Source organism: Apteryx rowi, unplaced genomic scaffold, assembly GCF_003343035.1.
Source record: "Apteryx rowi isolate R43461 unplaced genomic scaffold, aptRow1 scaffold_123, whole genome shotgun sequence".
NCBI classification, from domain to species: Eukaryota; Metazoa; Chordata; class Aves; order Apterygiformes; family Apterygidae; genus Apteryx; species Apteryx rowi.
In genome coordinates, this window is record NW_020447453.1 from 1,262,254 (window position 1) to 1,279,984 (window position 17,731).

Below are 17,731 nucleotides of genomic sequence, written 5' to 3' on the forward strand. Positions count from 1 at the left end.
TCAAGTCACTAGGTCTGCCTGTCCAATAAAGGGCCTGGCAGTGTATCTGCTGCATTCATCCCCAGTTTAATGTTTGCCAGGAGAGGGGCCTGGTAATCTCCAAAGGATGAAAAGGAGGAGGAGAGCGCTGAGAGCAGGAGGATGACTTAGGAGTAATGTGTCAGAAGCCCTGTGGAAGCCAGAGCAGAAACCCTGGCAGAAGCTGTAGAAGGCAGCTGTGGAAGGATGGCAGAGCAATTTAGAAATTGGGACTGAAAGTCTGGAAACTGTCACCAGAAGCAGCCTGAGGGTGACAGAAGGGCACAGTAGTAGCTGCAACCAAGTGCATGGGAGCAGCCAAGCAAACAGAAGAGCTGAGTGCATCTGTCCAAGCACAGCTAAAGAAAAGGCCAAAATCTGAGGGGAGATAGGTGGGAATAGGGGCTGTTTTATAACTCCTCCCACTTAAAACTATTGTCAGGACTTCAGTAAGCTTTTAGGTTTCAGAAGGGAGGTTACTTTGTGTCTGCCATTTTCATAGCCTTCCACCATGTGAATTTTTTTGTAAATGTCTTCTATTAACATTTGCTGGGGTAATGTATTACTGACTCTTGGCCAGACCGCATTGTTTTGGGGAGCTTTGGAAATCTCTCTCCCACTTACAACAAAGACTGTGGCTGCTAGAATATTTTCTTAACAGGATTTAAGGAAAGGATCTTAAGGGAAGTCTTTCATTTCCTCAGCAAAGCAGTGGTCACAAACTGTATGCAAACAACTCTGTCAGGAAAGTCTGCTACTGAACTACATTGCCAAAAGGCAGCTTTCTTGAGCCCCATGAACATCTCTGACTGCCCTGGATTCTTTCATCTTTAACATGCTGCTTTTCTCAGTACCTAGGGAACCACCCAGCCCAAAGCTGCTTTCTGAGGATCACGTGATCCATGAGCGTGCCATGCTCCGCTTTGTATATATAAAGAAAGAAGCTTGGAAAAAGTTTCATTACCCCTCAGAGTGCGCTTTACATAACGCCTGTGAGAGATTGGGCAAGATAAACGTTTCGGCTTTACATATATATTAGCCCTCAGTGTGCATGTACACCAGTTCACAGCATGGAATTGGCTGCTGTTGCCATAACTACCAAAAATCCCTAATTTGGTGGGGATAAGGGAGTTTTAAAACAGTGGAGGGAAAAGCTCAGCTGTATGTTTTCTCTGCATGGTTAGAGGTGGAACATGAATGGCAGTACTTGGGTGGCTCTGAATTGTGACATGCAAACTCTACAAGATTTGGCTGAGTGAAGTAAGTAAATCTTTTACCACTAAGAGTGGTAAAGTGCTCTCAGCACAACAAAGTGCTCCCAGGCTCAAAATGCAGATCTTGGATTCAGTCCTGACTTGACAGCTTCTCTAGTAGCTGCACTTCTACAAAAATAAAGTGAAAAGCCTCATCCTAAAATGGGTTATTAGTAACCCCCATGCTTGGAACTTTCTATTGGGATTGTTATAGACATCTGCCTCAAAAAAACCAGAAAATAAAACAAAGTCCCTCCATTTAATTATACTATCATGACAAAAAATTAATAATGATATTTTTGCTATATTTGCAACCTAATCCGCACTGCACAGTACTTCAGACTGTTAAGTGAATATGCTGTTAGGAATTTTAGTCTTTCACAATATGAAGTGGAAAAAGCTGTTCATCAGAAATAATTATGTATTGTGTAAAGAAATATGCCCTGAAGAAATCTTTCCTTGTTCTGAAGCCCTGATTGAAGAGGATAATCCTTAAATGATTGTTTTAAAACATGTTTCTGATGGAAATCTTATTGAAGTATACTTTTGGGGAACCATAGCATCTCTTAAACTGTGCTTCTGGTTTGCTTTATTTCCAGGAAAAGTAGCTATACAGAAAGAAGATCTGCAGAAGTATCATAACAGAGACACCTGGTTTCAACTCCAGCATGTTGATGCTGATTCAGAAGTACAGGTGAGATTATCTTGGCAAAGGAGTATTTATAACAGGGCTATGGCAACTGTATGGGTTGCGTGGCTCTAGGACGGATGTATTGCTTTCCTACATAAGGGAAGTATTGCTCAGTATGCTTTAGGTTTCATTGATGTTTGCAAGTTGTGTGTGGTGTCTGTTTGGAGGGTGAAATATTGGTGTGCTTAAATCAGTGGGACCAGGATTCTGCCCACATCAATAATTAAACCAAAGTGAACTATCAGGGTCACTGTATTGCGAGGAGGGATATGGTTATCTACTAATATCAAGTAACTTCAAAACCCTGTAAATAACTGTGGACACCTCAAGGAGCAGAGCCAAGTTGAAAACAGTATCTGCAGGTACTGTCTTAAATAATTTTGTAGGCAGGTTATCACAGGAATGACAGCAAGCACATCTCAGACAAAAAACGCTCCTTGCCAGCTTTCTAAGCCCTGCTCCAGACCATGGGAATGCTGATGATATCACTTCAGCTTCATTTAGGGTTTGGGAGGTTTCAGATTTTGGTGTGCAGTGTGAGCAACTCCTGTTCTTCTCTGCTTAGCCTCTTTTGGAGCAAATGCTATTATCTGTTGCAATGCTAGCTCTTGTGAATACAGCCATTACAACCAAATAAGAAATGAAAATGATGTAGTGGGATATCATGTCAATATAAATCAGTTACTTAACTCATTTTTTCCCTGTAAATTTGTATTATAGGTCACTTTCAAACCACAGTATTTGTTTAGGAGCTCCCAGACACTCCAGTCTTATCTGTGCAACAATGCCCAATAAATATAAGGGGAAATGCTGCTTAGATACTGCTATGTGGTAGGTTTGGACATACAAAAGTATCAGCTTTTCAATCTGCATATGAGTCTGCACACATTAGGCCAGAAAATGACACTTATTGCATATGCATTCAGATATGTAGTGTGGTTATGCATAGTGAAGCATAAATGAAAATATATTTAAGGCTGGATTTTCTGTTTAGTTGGAGAGATAGTTAAATAATCTACTGCTGTGCACGTGATACAAAGAAAGCCTCATGACCGCCTGTTCAGTCTATAACATTCTCTTGTAAAATACTGATCCTCTTTAACGCCACATTTCATGCCAATGGTGATGGAAAGGCTTTTAACAGCCTTTTAACATTGAAGTCTATTCTGTTTACCCTTGTCTCCCTCTCTTCTCACCCTAAAGCCTCTTATGACAGTGACTTTAAAACAATAGATTTAGTGTTTATTTCCTGCAGGATATGAAAACTTTCCCTTTATAATTTATCAATTGAAAAGGCCAATATTGAGATAAGCTTCCACACTGTTTATTTTGCTATAATATTGACATAAAAGGAGCTTGTGGAAGCTTTTTGGACCCAGGACAGCAATGGTAATATAATGCTGTGAACTCATAACAGAAAGGTTTGCAGACAGTTCTAGCTGCTTGGGGAGATCAGGAACGCGTGCTGGAAAGCATGTTCTTTGTTTGTACAGTTTATCACTTCCTCTGTYTGTATCTTCACAAGAGCCCAACTGTTAAAAGCTGTTTCTGGGCTCCATGATAAGCATTTATTACAACTAATATAAATATGAACAGCACTCAGATGACTTTGTCAATTTACTTAGATGTTCCACAGTCTTTAAATTTAGAAGTCTGTAAGAGGGCTTTGCTTTCCATAACAGTGAGAGCAGATTTGTGAATATTTTTTTAGGAATTCTTATGCAGGGGAAGATAGCCAAATGAAAGAGGGTATTTTCTGTATTTTTTTTTTTTTTGTATTTGTGGTATCTCAGTTGTACCTTTTTTCTAAACATTTACTCTTTTGTTTGCAAGAGAAAGAATATTTGTGTTAATCAGAAGAAGTACTTATGCAATGTTACTCAGTTTTTCTTCAATTTTTAGGAAAACTATTGAAGAAATTTTAAATGGTTAACATTTACACTGAATCATACAAAAACTAATAGTCAAAAAGCAATTTTAATGTACCGGCTATCAGTTAATCATTCCAGAAATTGTTCCCATTGTCCACATAATCTAGTGGATTAAGCATTGGGCCATGTGCCAGGAACTCCCGCACCTACTTCTGGTTTTGTCGGTCAGTGGCCTTAATACTATTTTCCATGTCATAGAGCACTTTATGGTTATTTAGTTATGCATCAGAGCACTGTGTTGAGGTAAGCTACTGTAACTCCCATGTTTTGAATACAGTGAGAAATCAAGTGTCAAAGAGAATGAGACTAGCTTGAGGTTGTTCAAGTTAGTGAGGCATAAAAAAAAAAAAAGAGTATCAGAGACCAGACTTCTGGTTTTTGGGKTTTTTTTTTCCTAATTTATTAGGCTGTGGTATGAAAGAAACTGGGTAACAGTGATAAGCCTGTGTAAGGCCTTTTCTTTACCATACATGAAGCCACTAAATACCCAAGATTTAAGCAACAAACCAGCACAGTCAGAAATTGAAAACCATCTTAAAATCAATGGATTATTGAAATATTAATGGTCTTGGGTGCCTCTGTTCTCAGATGTCCAGTTTTGGGATATGTTGGCCTTGTTTTTGAGAATAGGATTTATTTGCAATTATGGGTAATAAGCTTTTCTGAATGTCAGAACTGGTGTTTTGAGTTGGCTACCCAAAGTTTAATGAGTATAATTTTTGTTCTTCATACATAGATATGGAAAAGTATGTGATGTAAGGATTACTGTCTCTTTTGCAAGTGCAAAATAGTAAAAAATGTAGAATCCTAGTTTTGTGGAAGTTGAGTGGTTTTCTTAATATTTTTGTGCTGTTTTTCAAATTTTATTCAGAAGACATAGCTTTGTAAGTATTCTGATATCACAACAAAAATACGGTAAGCCTATATATTAAAAGAAAATCAAAATGTAAGTGGCAATGTTGTGTAACGCCAGCAGATCTACTCGTAGAGATGCTTACCTTGAGGCTTTGCATTGTCTTATGATTTTCCAAAGCTGTTGATTCTTACTGGTTTGTAAAGATGTTTTGTATTTTCAGGAGCACAAGGTGAGACTATGATGGGCTTTCACTTGATAATCTTTATTGCAGACAGCGAGTGTTACTGACAACAGGACTAACTTAATTGTCAAGCTACACAGAGCTTTGCTATCAGATGCTTTAATGCCACGTCTGTTCATTGTTTGACAACACTGGAAAGACAGGAAGATATACTCGAGTCCTTCATGATTGCTCATCTTGAAGGAAGAAAAGAGGGCACTGTCCATGTAAAAGAGGGCAGCTAGGAGGTCTTGTAGTCTCACCGCCACCACAACCACTCAATGTTGTGCACAGTCCCACACCAAGTAGTACAGATGCTGCACAGTTCCTCAGCTCACAGATGCAGATTGGACATTACCCACCCATATGTCCTTTGTGGTTTGGTTCATGAGCTTTAGCAAACTAGCTAATTAAGATCAGTGGGACTAGTGTAACCAGGAGCACCTGAATTTCCTTTAATCTGACTAGCTGGGTGACAGTAGCCATCAGGACACAGTGGTGTTATAGGTCATCTGTGGGCTGTACTTGCCTCTTGAGGACAAAAGGCTTTTATTTTGGTGGTAAATCAGTACCCCCACATCTTCATGGTTATTTTTGCTCTTGCTAGCTTGAAAATAACGTAGTGCATTTCTGTTGTAGTGCTGCCAGTACATACCCCGAATACTGTTTATAACCTCGATGATAGGCCTGTTGTGCCGTAAGTGTTTTAAGTTCAAGCTGCTCTGTGGAGAACAAATGATTAAACTTCAGCAAAATTATATTTGTTCGGTATACAAATATGAAATGACATGAATTATGAGAATTTTCTTTTTGAATATATTAAAACACGTTAAATGCTGTCAGGAAGATTTATTATACAGAATGCAGAATAAAACTTGACAGCAGCCATTAAATGCATAATTCATGGCTTAACTTTCCAGACTGGAGAACTTGTTTTGAAAGTATGAGACTGTAACCAGATGAATTTGTGCAGATTTAGTTGAAGGAGTTTAAGTTCCCATCCTCTGGTGGAGCCTGCCTACTCCTCAGTGGGAGGTACCAGGCCCAGAGCTTAAATATGCAGTGTCCAAGAGTAAAAGCACTCAAATGTTTCAGTGGAAAGTAAAACAGGACTTGAGGACAGAAAATGGTTTAACTTTGCTTTGAAACAGACTGTGAACAACTGGGCAGCCTCAGCTGAGGGGCAGGGACTAGCAACAGAAGACAACTTTTTAAGCTTATGGAGTGTAGTAAGAGCACGGTGTTGCACACTTTCCATGGGATGTCTCTCTTMTACTAGTCATTTGTCTTTCAGGATCTGCTGTTTTCTCATTCTTATGCTGTTTGAGGACTGCAACCAAAAAATGCCATTCTATTGTGTGTACATCTCTCTTGATCCGTGCATGTTTGCTTCTCCTTTACATACAGAAGTCTACCCAACAGTAACTGATTCAAATATTTGCCTGGGGCTGTAGATGACAGATGCTCCTAGTGGTCCATATGTTCTCAGTGGAGTTTAAGCTCAAGTGCACATCTGATCTTTATAAGGCCTTTTTTTGTTTTTGAACAGTTTTCTCCTTTGTTTTTTCACAGTAACTTCAGCCCTGCATAGCTGAGGTCTGTTTTGCAATGTTTGAGCTTTTCAATTCAAATACCCTTTGTGTACATGTAATCAGTGAAACAGTTAAAGATTCAAATGCATTCTGATTAACACCAAAATATCCTAGCATATTCCGAATGGTAGTTGGTATATTTTAAAGAGGGGGAAGAATGCAAGGAGAGTTATTTCATTCTGAAATGTTTTCATGGACAGGCTCTTGCATTACAAAGTTCCTCTTTTCAAGYGTCCTTTGAGTTACTTCCTCCACAGCAGTGACAAATGTAAAATGGTCACGTTCCCTTACAGCTGAGTTCTCAGTGTTAAATGACAGAGTGCTTTTCCACAGCCAGTCATTCTCAAGGTCTTTTGTAAAACTCATTGTTAGGGGGAAAAAAAATTTGACATAAAACTTGAAAATTGCTCATTTCCCCTTCCTCCTCATAAGAGCTTTGATGTGTCTGAAACTTACCCATTTAGCTATCAACTTAACAATAACAAAAAAGTAAATGGCGGATAACCAGCACTGAGGAAGCAAATTGTCTCACATCTTAACCTTCTGTACACAAAGCTTTGTGCTAATGATTCACTGATGCTAAGAAATACTTTCTTCAGACACCAAAAGCCCTTCCTTCTTCTACCACATTTACATTTTGCTTATACTGGCCTCTGATTATCATTGATTAAATATGCCTGTTCTTGAGAATGAACTGATACGAGTGCCAGTTAGCGGACTATGATTCACTAGTGGAAAACGTTACTTACAGATATGTTTGGAGAGTACACCTAAAATCCTTTTTTTGTGCTGAAAATCACTAATGGCTCTGAAATGCTTCCTGTATTTTAGCTAGAAGAACGTAGCCAGGGCACTCTGTGCTGCTCAGAAGAACCTCCTTCTTTGTTAGCACCTTCCCATTCAGTGCAGTGTCTGTATTCCAAATGTCAAGTTTCATGAATGAAATCCTGGCTCTGCTGGGGTGGGAGTTTTGCCATGACTTTAGCAGAGCCAGGATTTCACCTCAAGCTTCTGAATTAGCTCTACTAAGTTCAGTTCTGTTTGACAGTTAAAGAGAATTTATCCCAGATCCTCAGAGGAAGCTGGAAGCGTGTTACTTTTTCTTTTGCCTTATCTTCTTGATACTGTGGAAGTTGCCACAATCTCTCCCATATCTGCCTGCATCCTRTTCTACATAAAGCAATATTTTTTTTTATGTCTGTAGAGCAAACTGTATTAAACTTGAATGATTCAGATGTTAATTGCTATTTTTATTAAGCATAAGAGTTTGAAGATAACTAAGTTGATCAAATTGTCTTTATAAGCAACTGTACTGAGCAATATCACTGCAATGATTGATAGAATTATCTACGTAGTTAAACAGCTCAGAACGTAGCATACACATTGTCCAACATTGACATTAACTGTCTTTGTTCATGTATTTAAATGCTTCTAGCATAAAGATGAGTCAGTCACTGGCACATTTTGTATAACCTACTGTAAGCATGGCTTTATGCAAATTTTAAAAAGAAGAAGCTGCTTCCAGGTTCAGTATCAGCTTTCTACCGCACACAGGAAATAAATGGGTGTGACCCTCTCTTTTATGAACAGTGGCTTTTAGGTTTCTCTCTTTTAGTTGTTTTGAAAAGATATGAAATCTCTGTTTTGGTAGAGTGGGAAATTCTCAAGGCTACATGCCTCACAACCTAATTATTTCAGAGAACTTGATCATGTGTAAACAATAGTAAATGTTTCATAATAATGTTTCTGATAAATGAGAAGACCAGTTATTGACCAAATCCTACTTTGTGGCAAGACTTCCTCCCGATTCGAATATAAGAGCACTGTATTCAAACTTGTAAGCACAAAGGGGTAAGATAGTCTATCTGGTTTTGGTTTATTACTTTTGAAAGCTAGTCTGAAACATAGTACATAGTAAAGAGAACCTACCACTTCATTAAAAATTTACATTATTTCAAAATAACGTAGCTGAATTCTAAATCTGAAGAACACAGTTTGTCTGGGAATGTGAAAACCAGGTGATTAATATCCACCCTGTGCATCACGTTAAAGTATTTGAGAGGAAAACGCAAACAATTGCAAGGATTTTGATCACAGTGGAGTAGTCTTCCTTTAAAGAAACAAGAAAGTTAACGTTGTGCCGTTTTAAGATGCTTTGCTAATTACCTAGTGGTGGTGACGTGCTTGTGTGTCTTTGTTTGTACATTTGGAGACCAAGCAGGCCTAAGTTCTGCTTTGTCTAGCACTTATGAATCCATACAGTGTTAGAGCTGTTACACTTTCCTCATCAGTAGATTGGATTTTGTTCCAGGCTTCTTGTATGCTGCCTCCTGTTCCAAGAGGCAGCCTGTGATCTGGAGCATGATCCTTAAACCTTCCCCAGCAGCCTGCTGCCCTCTGCTAAAGGAAGAAGCAGCTGTTACAGCTGCAAATGTAGCAAGCAAACAGACAAACTCTTTCTCCTGCTCTCAAACTTGCCATCAGGCTGTGACCTTATGTGGGGTAACTGTTAATACTGCAGGGCTGGATTTACTTAAAGCAGTAGCTGCACCCTTGCTCTTATCTCTTCCACCCCCTCACAGACAACACTTAATGAGCCTGTAGAGACTGGGTGGGCTGCTTTGTTTGTTTGTTTTTCAGCTTTACCAGTGCCAGGCAGTGACATCTCAGCTGCCTAAGAGAGTGTCAAAGTAGACAGGATCTGGCTAATAACACTTGCCAGATCATGAAACAAAATTTGGAAAGGCAGAGAAAGAAGCAGCACAGGTTATCTCTTGCTTTGGATTGGTCCATGTTAACTGCAGAGCTAAGGTTCTTCCAGGRCTCCTTTCTGCAGGCTGCTTTCTGTGAAACTTTAAACTGTGTCTTTATTGTAGTAGGGGACAATAAAGCAACACCCCACAAGCAATCCTAAATTCATGAGGTTCAGAAATAATGAGGTGTTGGTATTAGTCATGTGTCTGTGTCAGCTTGCCTGCTTAGCCCAGCTCTCTCTCCACAACCCTTCCCTGCTGTACCTCTTCCCTCCTCCATCTCTGAGCACTGGAGCGATACCACCTGCAGCCACTCTGTACCAGCAGCAGGAAGGGTGAAGAGCCAGAGGTGGGTCCCAGGCCCTCCTTCCACACTCTGAAGCAGTGAGCAGAGCTGAGCTGAGCTGCAGAGCTGATGAGGTCGGGGGAGCTGTGCTGAGGTAGGAGTTTTGAAATTCATGCACATGCACTCCCACCATGGGGGAAAGGTCCCCAGAAAAATCAGGGAGCCTAGGGAGAAGTGGAATGGCTGGTGAGCACCAACCTCTTGTCCAGCAGGTTAATAGAGCAATACCTTTTTTTGTTAAGAGTGTTGTGAAAAATGTAAATGGCATCAGCTGCTGTGACTTTGTAGAAGCAAGAATTATAGTTGTGTGTAAGCCTTTATGTGAAGACAGTTGTCTTGATATTTAATTTTCAAGCAAGAGGGTTGGATATTTATTTTATATATTTTTTTTTTGAAATTAACAATGAGGACATGTTTTTTCTCCTTTGAGTTTTTTAAAAGTGACATATTTCTAAAACCTGTTTCATAGTAACAAAAAGGATGATGTAGTGAAGATCTAGTTGATAGTTCCTTGAAGATGTGGTTTAACAGATGTGGGTAGATTGACTCCTATTGTCTAAACTTAGTGAGAATTCTTTGTGTATTTACTGAAACCTAAGATATAATACAGAGTTTTCTAGTGTATATCAGTATTTTTTTATAACTTTTTCCCTGAAAAATCAGACTGCATCTGTTTTGAGTTAGGTCAGATGTTTCATCCCAGTCCACACTCAACCACTGGATCACATGATGTGTGTTACATTCCAGTCCAAAATGTGTGTGGCGCACAACTGCACTAAGAAATGTCTCCTAGTGTTGTCCTGGTGACTCTGGAATTACTGTCTCAGAGGCCCACCACTTGTTCAAAATGTTTAAAAGTGGCTCACGCCAGTATGGCAGAGCTTTGTAATAAGAATAACCTTAGGATAATCTGTGGTCGTGTGGTTTTTTTTTTCCTTCTTTAACACACACTGTTTAAATTAAACCACAGATTTGCAACTGCTGGAAACATGATACAGGTAAGTAGCATTTATATAGTTTTATTTGCTTTACAACTGTCTTCTGGTATTTCAGTCTGTAGTAACTTATGATTACATTCCAAGGAGAAATAAAATTGGTGGAGACAAGCTTTTCCTGCATCCATAAAAAGAGAACCTTGATTCTACCTTTTCCTTTTATTTTTTTTCTTTTATTTGCTTTGCAAGCTTATAATTAGTTCAGTTTGTTTTTTGAAAAGTGTATTTGTCATTCTTACTGATATCTGTTAGAGCTGTGAGTATGTCAGCAAGGCTGGAACTAGATTCTTTTATCTTTTTAATAAAGGAAATACTTAACAAGCATCATCTAGTTTTTTCTTAGTAAGGCCATTTTACAGTTTTGATTGTTACTKATTTCCTCTTGGACACTGTTTACTTCCCTGCAAGAAACTCAATCTACTGGTGACTTCTTTAATGAAGAACTGAAATATGAAACCTGGTTGRGCCCAATATGGTACGTCAGACATGATTAGGAAGGACATATGACTACAGCTTATGAAAAAAGAAGTGTGGTTCAGCGGTTGAGTTGGCACTCCTTATGCTTGTTCCTTGAAAAGGTTCTGCCCAGCTAAATATGAAGGGTGTACTAATGAGTATAGCTGCCTCTAGAAACATCCTGACACATATTTTTATACAAATGTGTGTAGTAATTAATGCAGTCTACTTCAAAATTGTCAAGCCTCCAGCTTCTTCTCTGAATTTGTTCACAGTTGGAGGAAAAAAAACTGTGTCTAGGACACAGGCCTGGGACTGATCCTAGATTCGCTTCCTGGCTCTGCAATGGGGATTTCATCTGAACAGGAACAAGCCCCAGTGTTTCAGCTGTCAAATGGGACTAAAATACTTTTTTTATCCTGCTGCTTTGTCTGATCTTTCCTGCTCATAGAGGGTGTCTTTAACTGTGTGCATCTAGTACAACTGGAGACTCCAGATATTATCACAGGAGTTCTTTTAATAATAAAAATACTAATTTCTTAGTTAAAAATTGTCAGTAAACAAACATGTTGGTTACTTCCTGTTCCTTTGGTCCATTTAATTCTGTGTAGGTAATTGATTGACCTTCTGTTGGTTAGATGAACTGATGATTTTATAATGCTCATTTGCTGCATAGTTTTCTATCTTCTCTTTGAAAAGTGCATTATCCAATATTTTGTAGATCAACTAATGGTATTGCCCAAGAGTAAATTTAATCGGATGGATCCTTATGTTTTGCCTAAAGGTATAATTGATTTGGGAAAAGGCATTCTGTCTATGTAGGGGTTATTTTCTGCAAATTAAAGCTCACAAATATATTACCATAGCCTTRTTTTATTTTAAGGTATTTTTGTATCTGAATTCTTTAACTGGAAGTAATGAAGTATTCTGGGAATAGTCATAGGGCTGACAGCCCAAGTGATTCTATGACCTTTGTTTTGCTCTGCAAAGCTTTGAGTCACTTTTGGAGCAGCTGGCCAGTTTCAAAGTCTTCACAAGAGAAAAATGAGAGCTACAGGAAAAATTGGCTTTTATCCCAAAGGAGGCTGCACTATATTTTTATACTTAATATAGCTGGGAAAACGTGTGAAATAATGCTGACTTAAAAACATTTTTTGAGCTTAATTTCTAATTTCTAAACCATCTTACTTACTCAGTTTCAGTGACATCTAGCAAATTGGCCATGTAAGTTTGTATTCAGGCTCACCTAAGTGTATTGAGGCATTCTTTTCTTCCTGAGAGACCAGTTTTCTCTGCTTAAGATCAGCAGAAATATTTCTATAAAAACACCATCTCACCTTTTTGGCATTTTTCTACAGGAGGTATTTTCTCTAGAGTTCCTGAATCTCTATTCCTGCCTCTTAATTCTTTCAAAACTCTAATTAGTGTTAATTTCTCTAATAAAGATAATATATAGAAGATCAGTAAAAGGTGGCAGCAGTGTTTGTTATAGGTATGTAATATAAATTTGTTCTCCAGAGACTCATGGTTTAGCTCCTGTGATAAAATATGTGATCAGCAGAAGAGATGACAGTGAAGAATAAGGTAAAATGTCATAAAAATAAAGCCAGAAAACTGTGCTGCACGACCAGAATTCTCAGCCCATTGCATACCTAGCCCATTACGCGTGTTTTATGGTCACTGTAGCAGGACTGAGTCTTAAAGAAGTGGTTCTAGAACTGGCTTTATATATTTGTGCAGGGAAATCTTTTTCCCATTTATGAGGACTGGCTCAAGATTGGAAGAAAATGACAGATGTTGGCATCTCTGTATGCTGAGTAAAGAGGGGATTCATTTCTTGGTGAAACAGAGGTGAAGAATCAGGAGTCCAAGGGCCAGATACGGTGTGGGATTTTGTTTTACACAGCTCAGACCTCTTTTTCTTGTTTTCTGGATAAACATGAGTGTCTTCTGCCAAATGTACTTGAAAGGTCTATACTGTAGCCCTCAGCTAGAAAAATCTTTCTTACCAAGTCAGAATACTGAAGGTAAAAGTAGGTTATAAAGGTTTGATGAGTGAAAATGCCTAAGTAAGCACAAAGCTTGCATTCAAGCGAGTGCAGAAAGAACGGTCCTTGGACAGGAGTACCCAAGGAAGAGGAAACAGGGGACTGTCACACTAAGAAGCAGTATCTTTCATAGACTTCTGCAGGATGAGTGTTCAGGTACTGGTGTCAGAGTTTAGATAAACTGCTAAATGCAAGAGAGCCAGGGAACAAGTTTAATCAGAATTTCTGAGTGTCCCTGTTGCTTAATAGCACACTTGTGCTCTGGTTTGGGCTGCTTCCACTAGGTCTCCTCCAGACAAATCTGCTGTAGAGGAAGCAGATCTTAACAGCATTGGTACAATTTGGGGCCAGGGTTTGATCTTCTGTTAAGCGGGATAAACATCCTCGTAGAGGAGGAGGTTGCTGTAGGCAGTCAGAGGAGACAAAGTCTCTGGTGAGAGTTCTGGGGGTGTGAAAAAGAGAAAGGTCAAATCTGGAAGATCTTATGACAGGGGTGGCAACAGACTCTTATATGAGTTGAGACAGAACTGAGTCAAAGATGATACCTGCGTTAGCACCCTGAGTAACTAGCAGGGAGGATTTTAGGGCCCTTCAGTAAAAAGGGGGAAAGGGAGGTAGTTATGAAGGTCAGTGACTCAATTTTGGCCATGTTAAGTTTAAATAGATGACTGGGCAGCTCTGGTACGCCAGAATAGGCCAATAACAAAATGTATTTTGCGTTTGCTATATATACAGTAAAAGTGTTGCTGAGTTTTTGCCAGTGAGACTATTTGCTCATGTTTCAAAGTGTAATAGCATTACTAAGAGGAATGCAGTGTGTATTTGTGATTGCCTTTATTTTCTCAGTAAATTCAAGCATGGTTTTGGCCCAAGTTACTTAATGTGATGGTAAGGAGTGGAAAACTATGTAATTATCGGTTATGAATGCTAGCAACATGTTTGACCTTTTTTTTTCTTTAGTTGCCCAGTGTAGTTTTACAGATAATTTTCTCACAGTTTATACTATTTCAGAATTTTTAGACTCTGTGGTTTTCTAACATTTAAAACATAAGACTTGTAGGYATCCATTTGTGACACACTGTGATGATGTGATATCTTTTTGAAGRTTGTGCTGCAGATCTTTGCTTAACTTTTAAAAAGCTAAATATAGATAAAGCTACAACAAAATATTTTAGTCTCAGACCAGAGGCACTCTATATCGCTCAATTAGTAAAATATACAGAGATAAGATAAGGGACAATAGTGGAGTTTTTATGCACTGAAATTGAGTAAAATGGCTACTAATCTGGATTCTCTGGCAGGTGAAATATCTCAACTATACAGCTGTTAACTAGTCTTTAAACTCCTTTTGGAATTGCTCACATTAACAGAATTGCTTTGTTTTAAGTTGGAATGGTATGGCTGGCTATGTGTAACATTAAATTTTCATGTGATATTTTTGGTTTTTTTCAGGGAAAGGTCCATCTTGAGCTGAGACTGAGTGAAGTCATAACAGACACTGGTGTCGTCTGCCATAAGCTTGCAACACGGTAGGGTTGACTGCAGAGTTATGAAGAAGCGTATTAATTACAGATAGTGTGCAATACTTCATTTAAAAATCATTGGAGGAATCAAAACATGGATTGAAAATTGAATGTCCTTATGCTCTGAACTTAATTAACAACTGCTCTTAATAAGTGATATCCTTATGAATTTATAGGATGTGAGATGGTTTTTCATTTTCTCCTCCCCTTCTCCACATGATCTAGGTAATTTTCTTCCTAACACTTATAAATGTTAATAAATCACTTACCCAATTTAGTCATGGCATTAATATTAAAAACACATCAAAGCGTAATATTAATGTCCTTCTGCTTTGCATTAAGGACCTTATGAGCTAAGCAAATTTTTAGCATAACTTGCATGGTGACAGGGTGTTACAGGGCTGGCTTAACAAACAGAAGTTTTCCATCAGTTATTGAAGTAGTCTCAGAATTAACCATCCCATCTCACTTCAAACTAATTGAAGCCTAGAAGCCCCAGGGCTCAGATGGGAGTCAAGATTTCACCTTCTGTTATGGAGGAGTCTTGGGAGCCATTACTTTCTGACAACAGCAAAGACTTTTAGGTGGCTGCTTCAGGAGCAGTGGCTGAGCTGGTAGGTTTCTCTCAGGAACCTGCCTTGTATTCTCTGTCTGGCAGAAGAGCTGTCAAGATTGGAGCGTTAACCTATGAACAAAGCCTTGGCAGAGCACTAACAGAATGATGTAAAATGTGGGTCTAACAATAGGACTGGTCAGAACTTCCCTAGCAGAGCATTTTTCTGTTGAAACAATTGCCAAATAGCTTAATGTGTATGATGCTATCAGAGTAGTCTTTGCAGCTGGGACCTGTTAACAAATGCAGGTGAGCCATGTTGGTTGATCCTGCATCCTTCCAGGCATACTGCTAGTATGAGGATATGCTGGAGTATGCAGTCTTGCATGCCTGTGCATACATCTTCTAGCCCTGCCAAAGCTCTGTAAGTTGGTATACTTGAAGTTTTTCTCTCTGCAGCCCACTGGGTTTTTTTTAAGTGATGAGGCATATTGAATAGCACAGATAGTCTGGTGAAAGTTGCTGTGTAGACTCTGATCTCCAGCAAACTTACTAATCAGGGCACAATGCCATTTTGAACATAGCTGTACCTCTTTCAGGACAGAAGTTGTTACATCAATATATCTGTGCACCACTTGGAGGGACCAGCCTTCATGTAATTAATACCTGAGGAGCCTTTTTATGTCATTTTCCATTGTGCAATTTGAATATGCCCAAGTGATGAAGATTGCAAAAAGTCCAAGAAACCAGAGTTAAAACCTGCATCTCCCAAGTCCTAGGCTAGTATCTTATGTTGGTGTGTTATTTGTATTTTTCTATTACTGTAGCTCCTAAGGCTTTGCAGGAGAGATGAGGGAATAGAGGATGGGAAAAGACATTTTATTGTCCTTCCACCCCACTATATCTCTGCAATGCTAAGGCATTGTAGGTGTGGGGGGCACACAGGATAGTGGGCTTATCTCTAGTCTTGGACTCTGCCTCTGAGTGGGTCCAGAGAATGCAGCACCTGGAGAGGGAAAAGGAGCAGAATTGTCCTGAGGGCCAAAATACATTGCTTTGGCCTTTCTGGAAGTGTGCAGTGCTCTCCCAAGTGATGTGATACAGCACAGAGGCCTCTCTGTAGATCCCTTATGAACCCTAACTGTGGGATGTGACGTCTGGTAATCTGCAAACAGAGATTAAATGGAACATCCTTTCACACTCATCATGGTCTCTCTTTTGGATAGTTAGGTAACACATTGATGGAGCGTCAAAAGTGCTTGACTCCCTTTGCTTTGTTTTGTGGGATTATGCCATGCCATAGCCAGCTTTTTAAAGTTTTTTTTTTCTTTGGTGAAATAAGACCTGGTAACATCATAGTACTAGGGCTTTTTTTCAGCTAAATTCCTGAAATGCTAGACATGGTTATATTGTTAAAGTTGTCATTGCCTTATTGCTTTTCATGAAGCAAGAAGCTGCATGTGTAATGCCAAAGCACCTTTTCAGACATAACAATGTTCAGCATTTTCTTTCTACCTTTCTATTCATTTGACCATACAGGTTTTAAATCTCTATTCAAATTCTTACTTACATGGCCTTGATTTGAAGACTATTCCTTTCTACAGTACAGAGAAAATACTTAGATTGGCTTGTGAAGCATTCTGTAACCTTGATTTGCAAGATATTGTTCAATAAATACAATGCTTTGGCTGAAATGCCTAGAAAAATCCTGAGCTTTAACCACTATATCATAATGTTCAGAGCTTATCTCAAATCTCTTTAAATCCAGTTCTTGCCTCTAAGAAACAAAATCTGAAAATCAGAGCCCAAGCAAGCTTTTGTCTGCTGAAGTTGTCTTTCCTACTGTCTTCCTCTCTTCTGTAGCTGACCTGAGCACTCCATTTGGCTCTGGCTAGTCTCCAAAGCTATTTGTCGTTTGAGTGGTAAGTGGGAATAGAACTTAGGTTAGGAAATAAATATTTCTAGAGTATGTAGATCCGTTGGTACAGGTTTTTGTGGCAGTATATCTTACGAGTGGGAAGAAGGAACAGGAAGAGAGAAAGGGGAATGATTACATCAGGAAAAATAGCACTTCAGAATGTAGTGTGGCATTTTCTTCATGCAGCACCTTTTATATTTTTGCTTTAGAAAGGTATACAAAGCCTTTCCTGCAGACTATGGATCTGTGACATTTTCCCACACTGCCTGAAATCTCTTTCAGGTTTGTTCATAGATAGTTTGGTTCTAGGGCTCAGACAGGTAAGGAGAGAGCACAGTAATTAAGTAATGCTTAATTAAATGTCTGTGTGGCTGGACACAGTGGGAAGATTTGCCAGTGGGAAGAATGGAGAAGGTAGGGAAGGTAGACCGTTTGTTATAGGTAGTTCATGAGTGAAAAGTAGAGACTGGGTGAATTAGAGGAGTGCAGCTACCAAATGAAGTATGTAAAGATACCTGATTTTGATGTGGACAGCTCATGAAAGCTCTTACAGTGAGCAAGTAAGATAAAGCAGTAAG

General features: G+C 39.0%; 1 protein-coding gene across 2 annotated transcripts in view; it reads left to right on the forward strand.

Moving 5' to 3' along the window:
* Positions 1-17,731, forward strand: part of RASA3 (RAS p21 protein activator 3) — a 182,274-nt gene that overhangs the window by 110,005 nt on the left and 54,538 nt on the right. For both annotated transcript variants that reach the window (XM_026055448.1, XM_026055454.1), the window contains exons 4-5: positions 1,871-1,965; positions 14,612-14,688. In XM_026055448.1, coding sequence (XP_025911233.1) covers positions 1,871-1,965; positions 14,612-14,688 — 172 coding nt within the window. The remainder of the gene's footprint in view (positions 1-1,870; positions 1,966-14,611; positions 14,689-17,731) is intronic.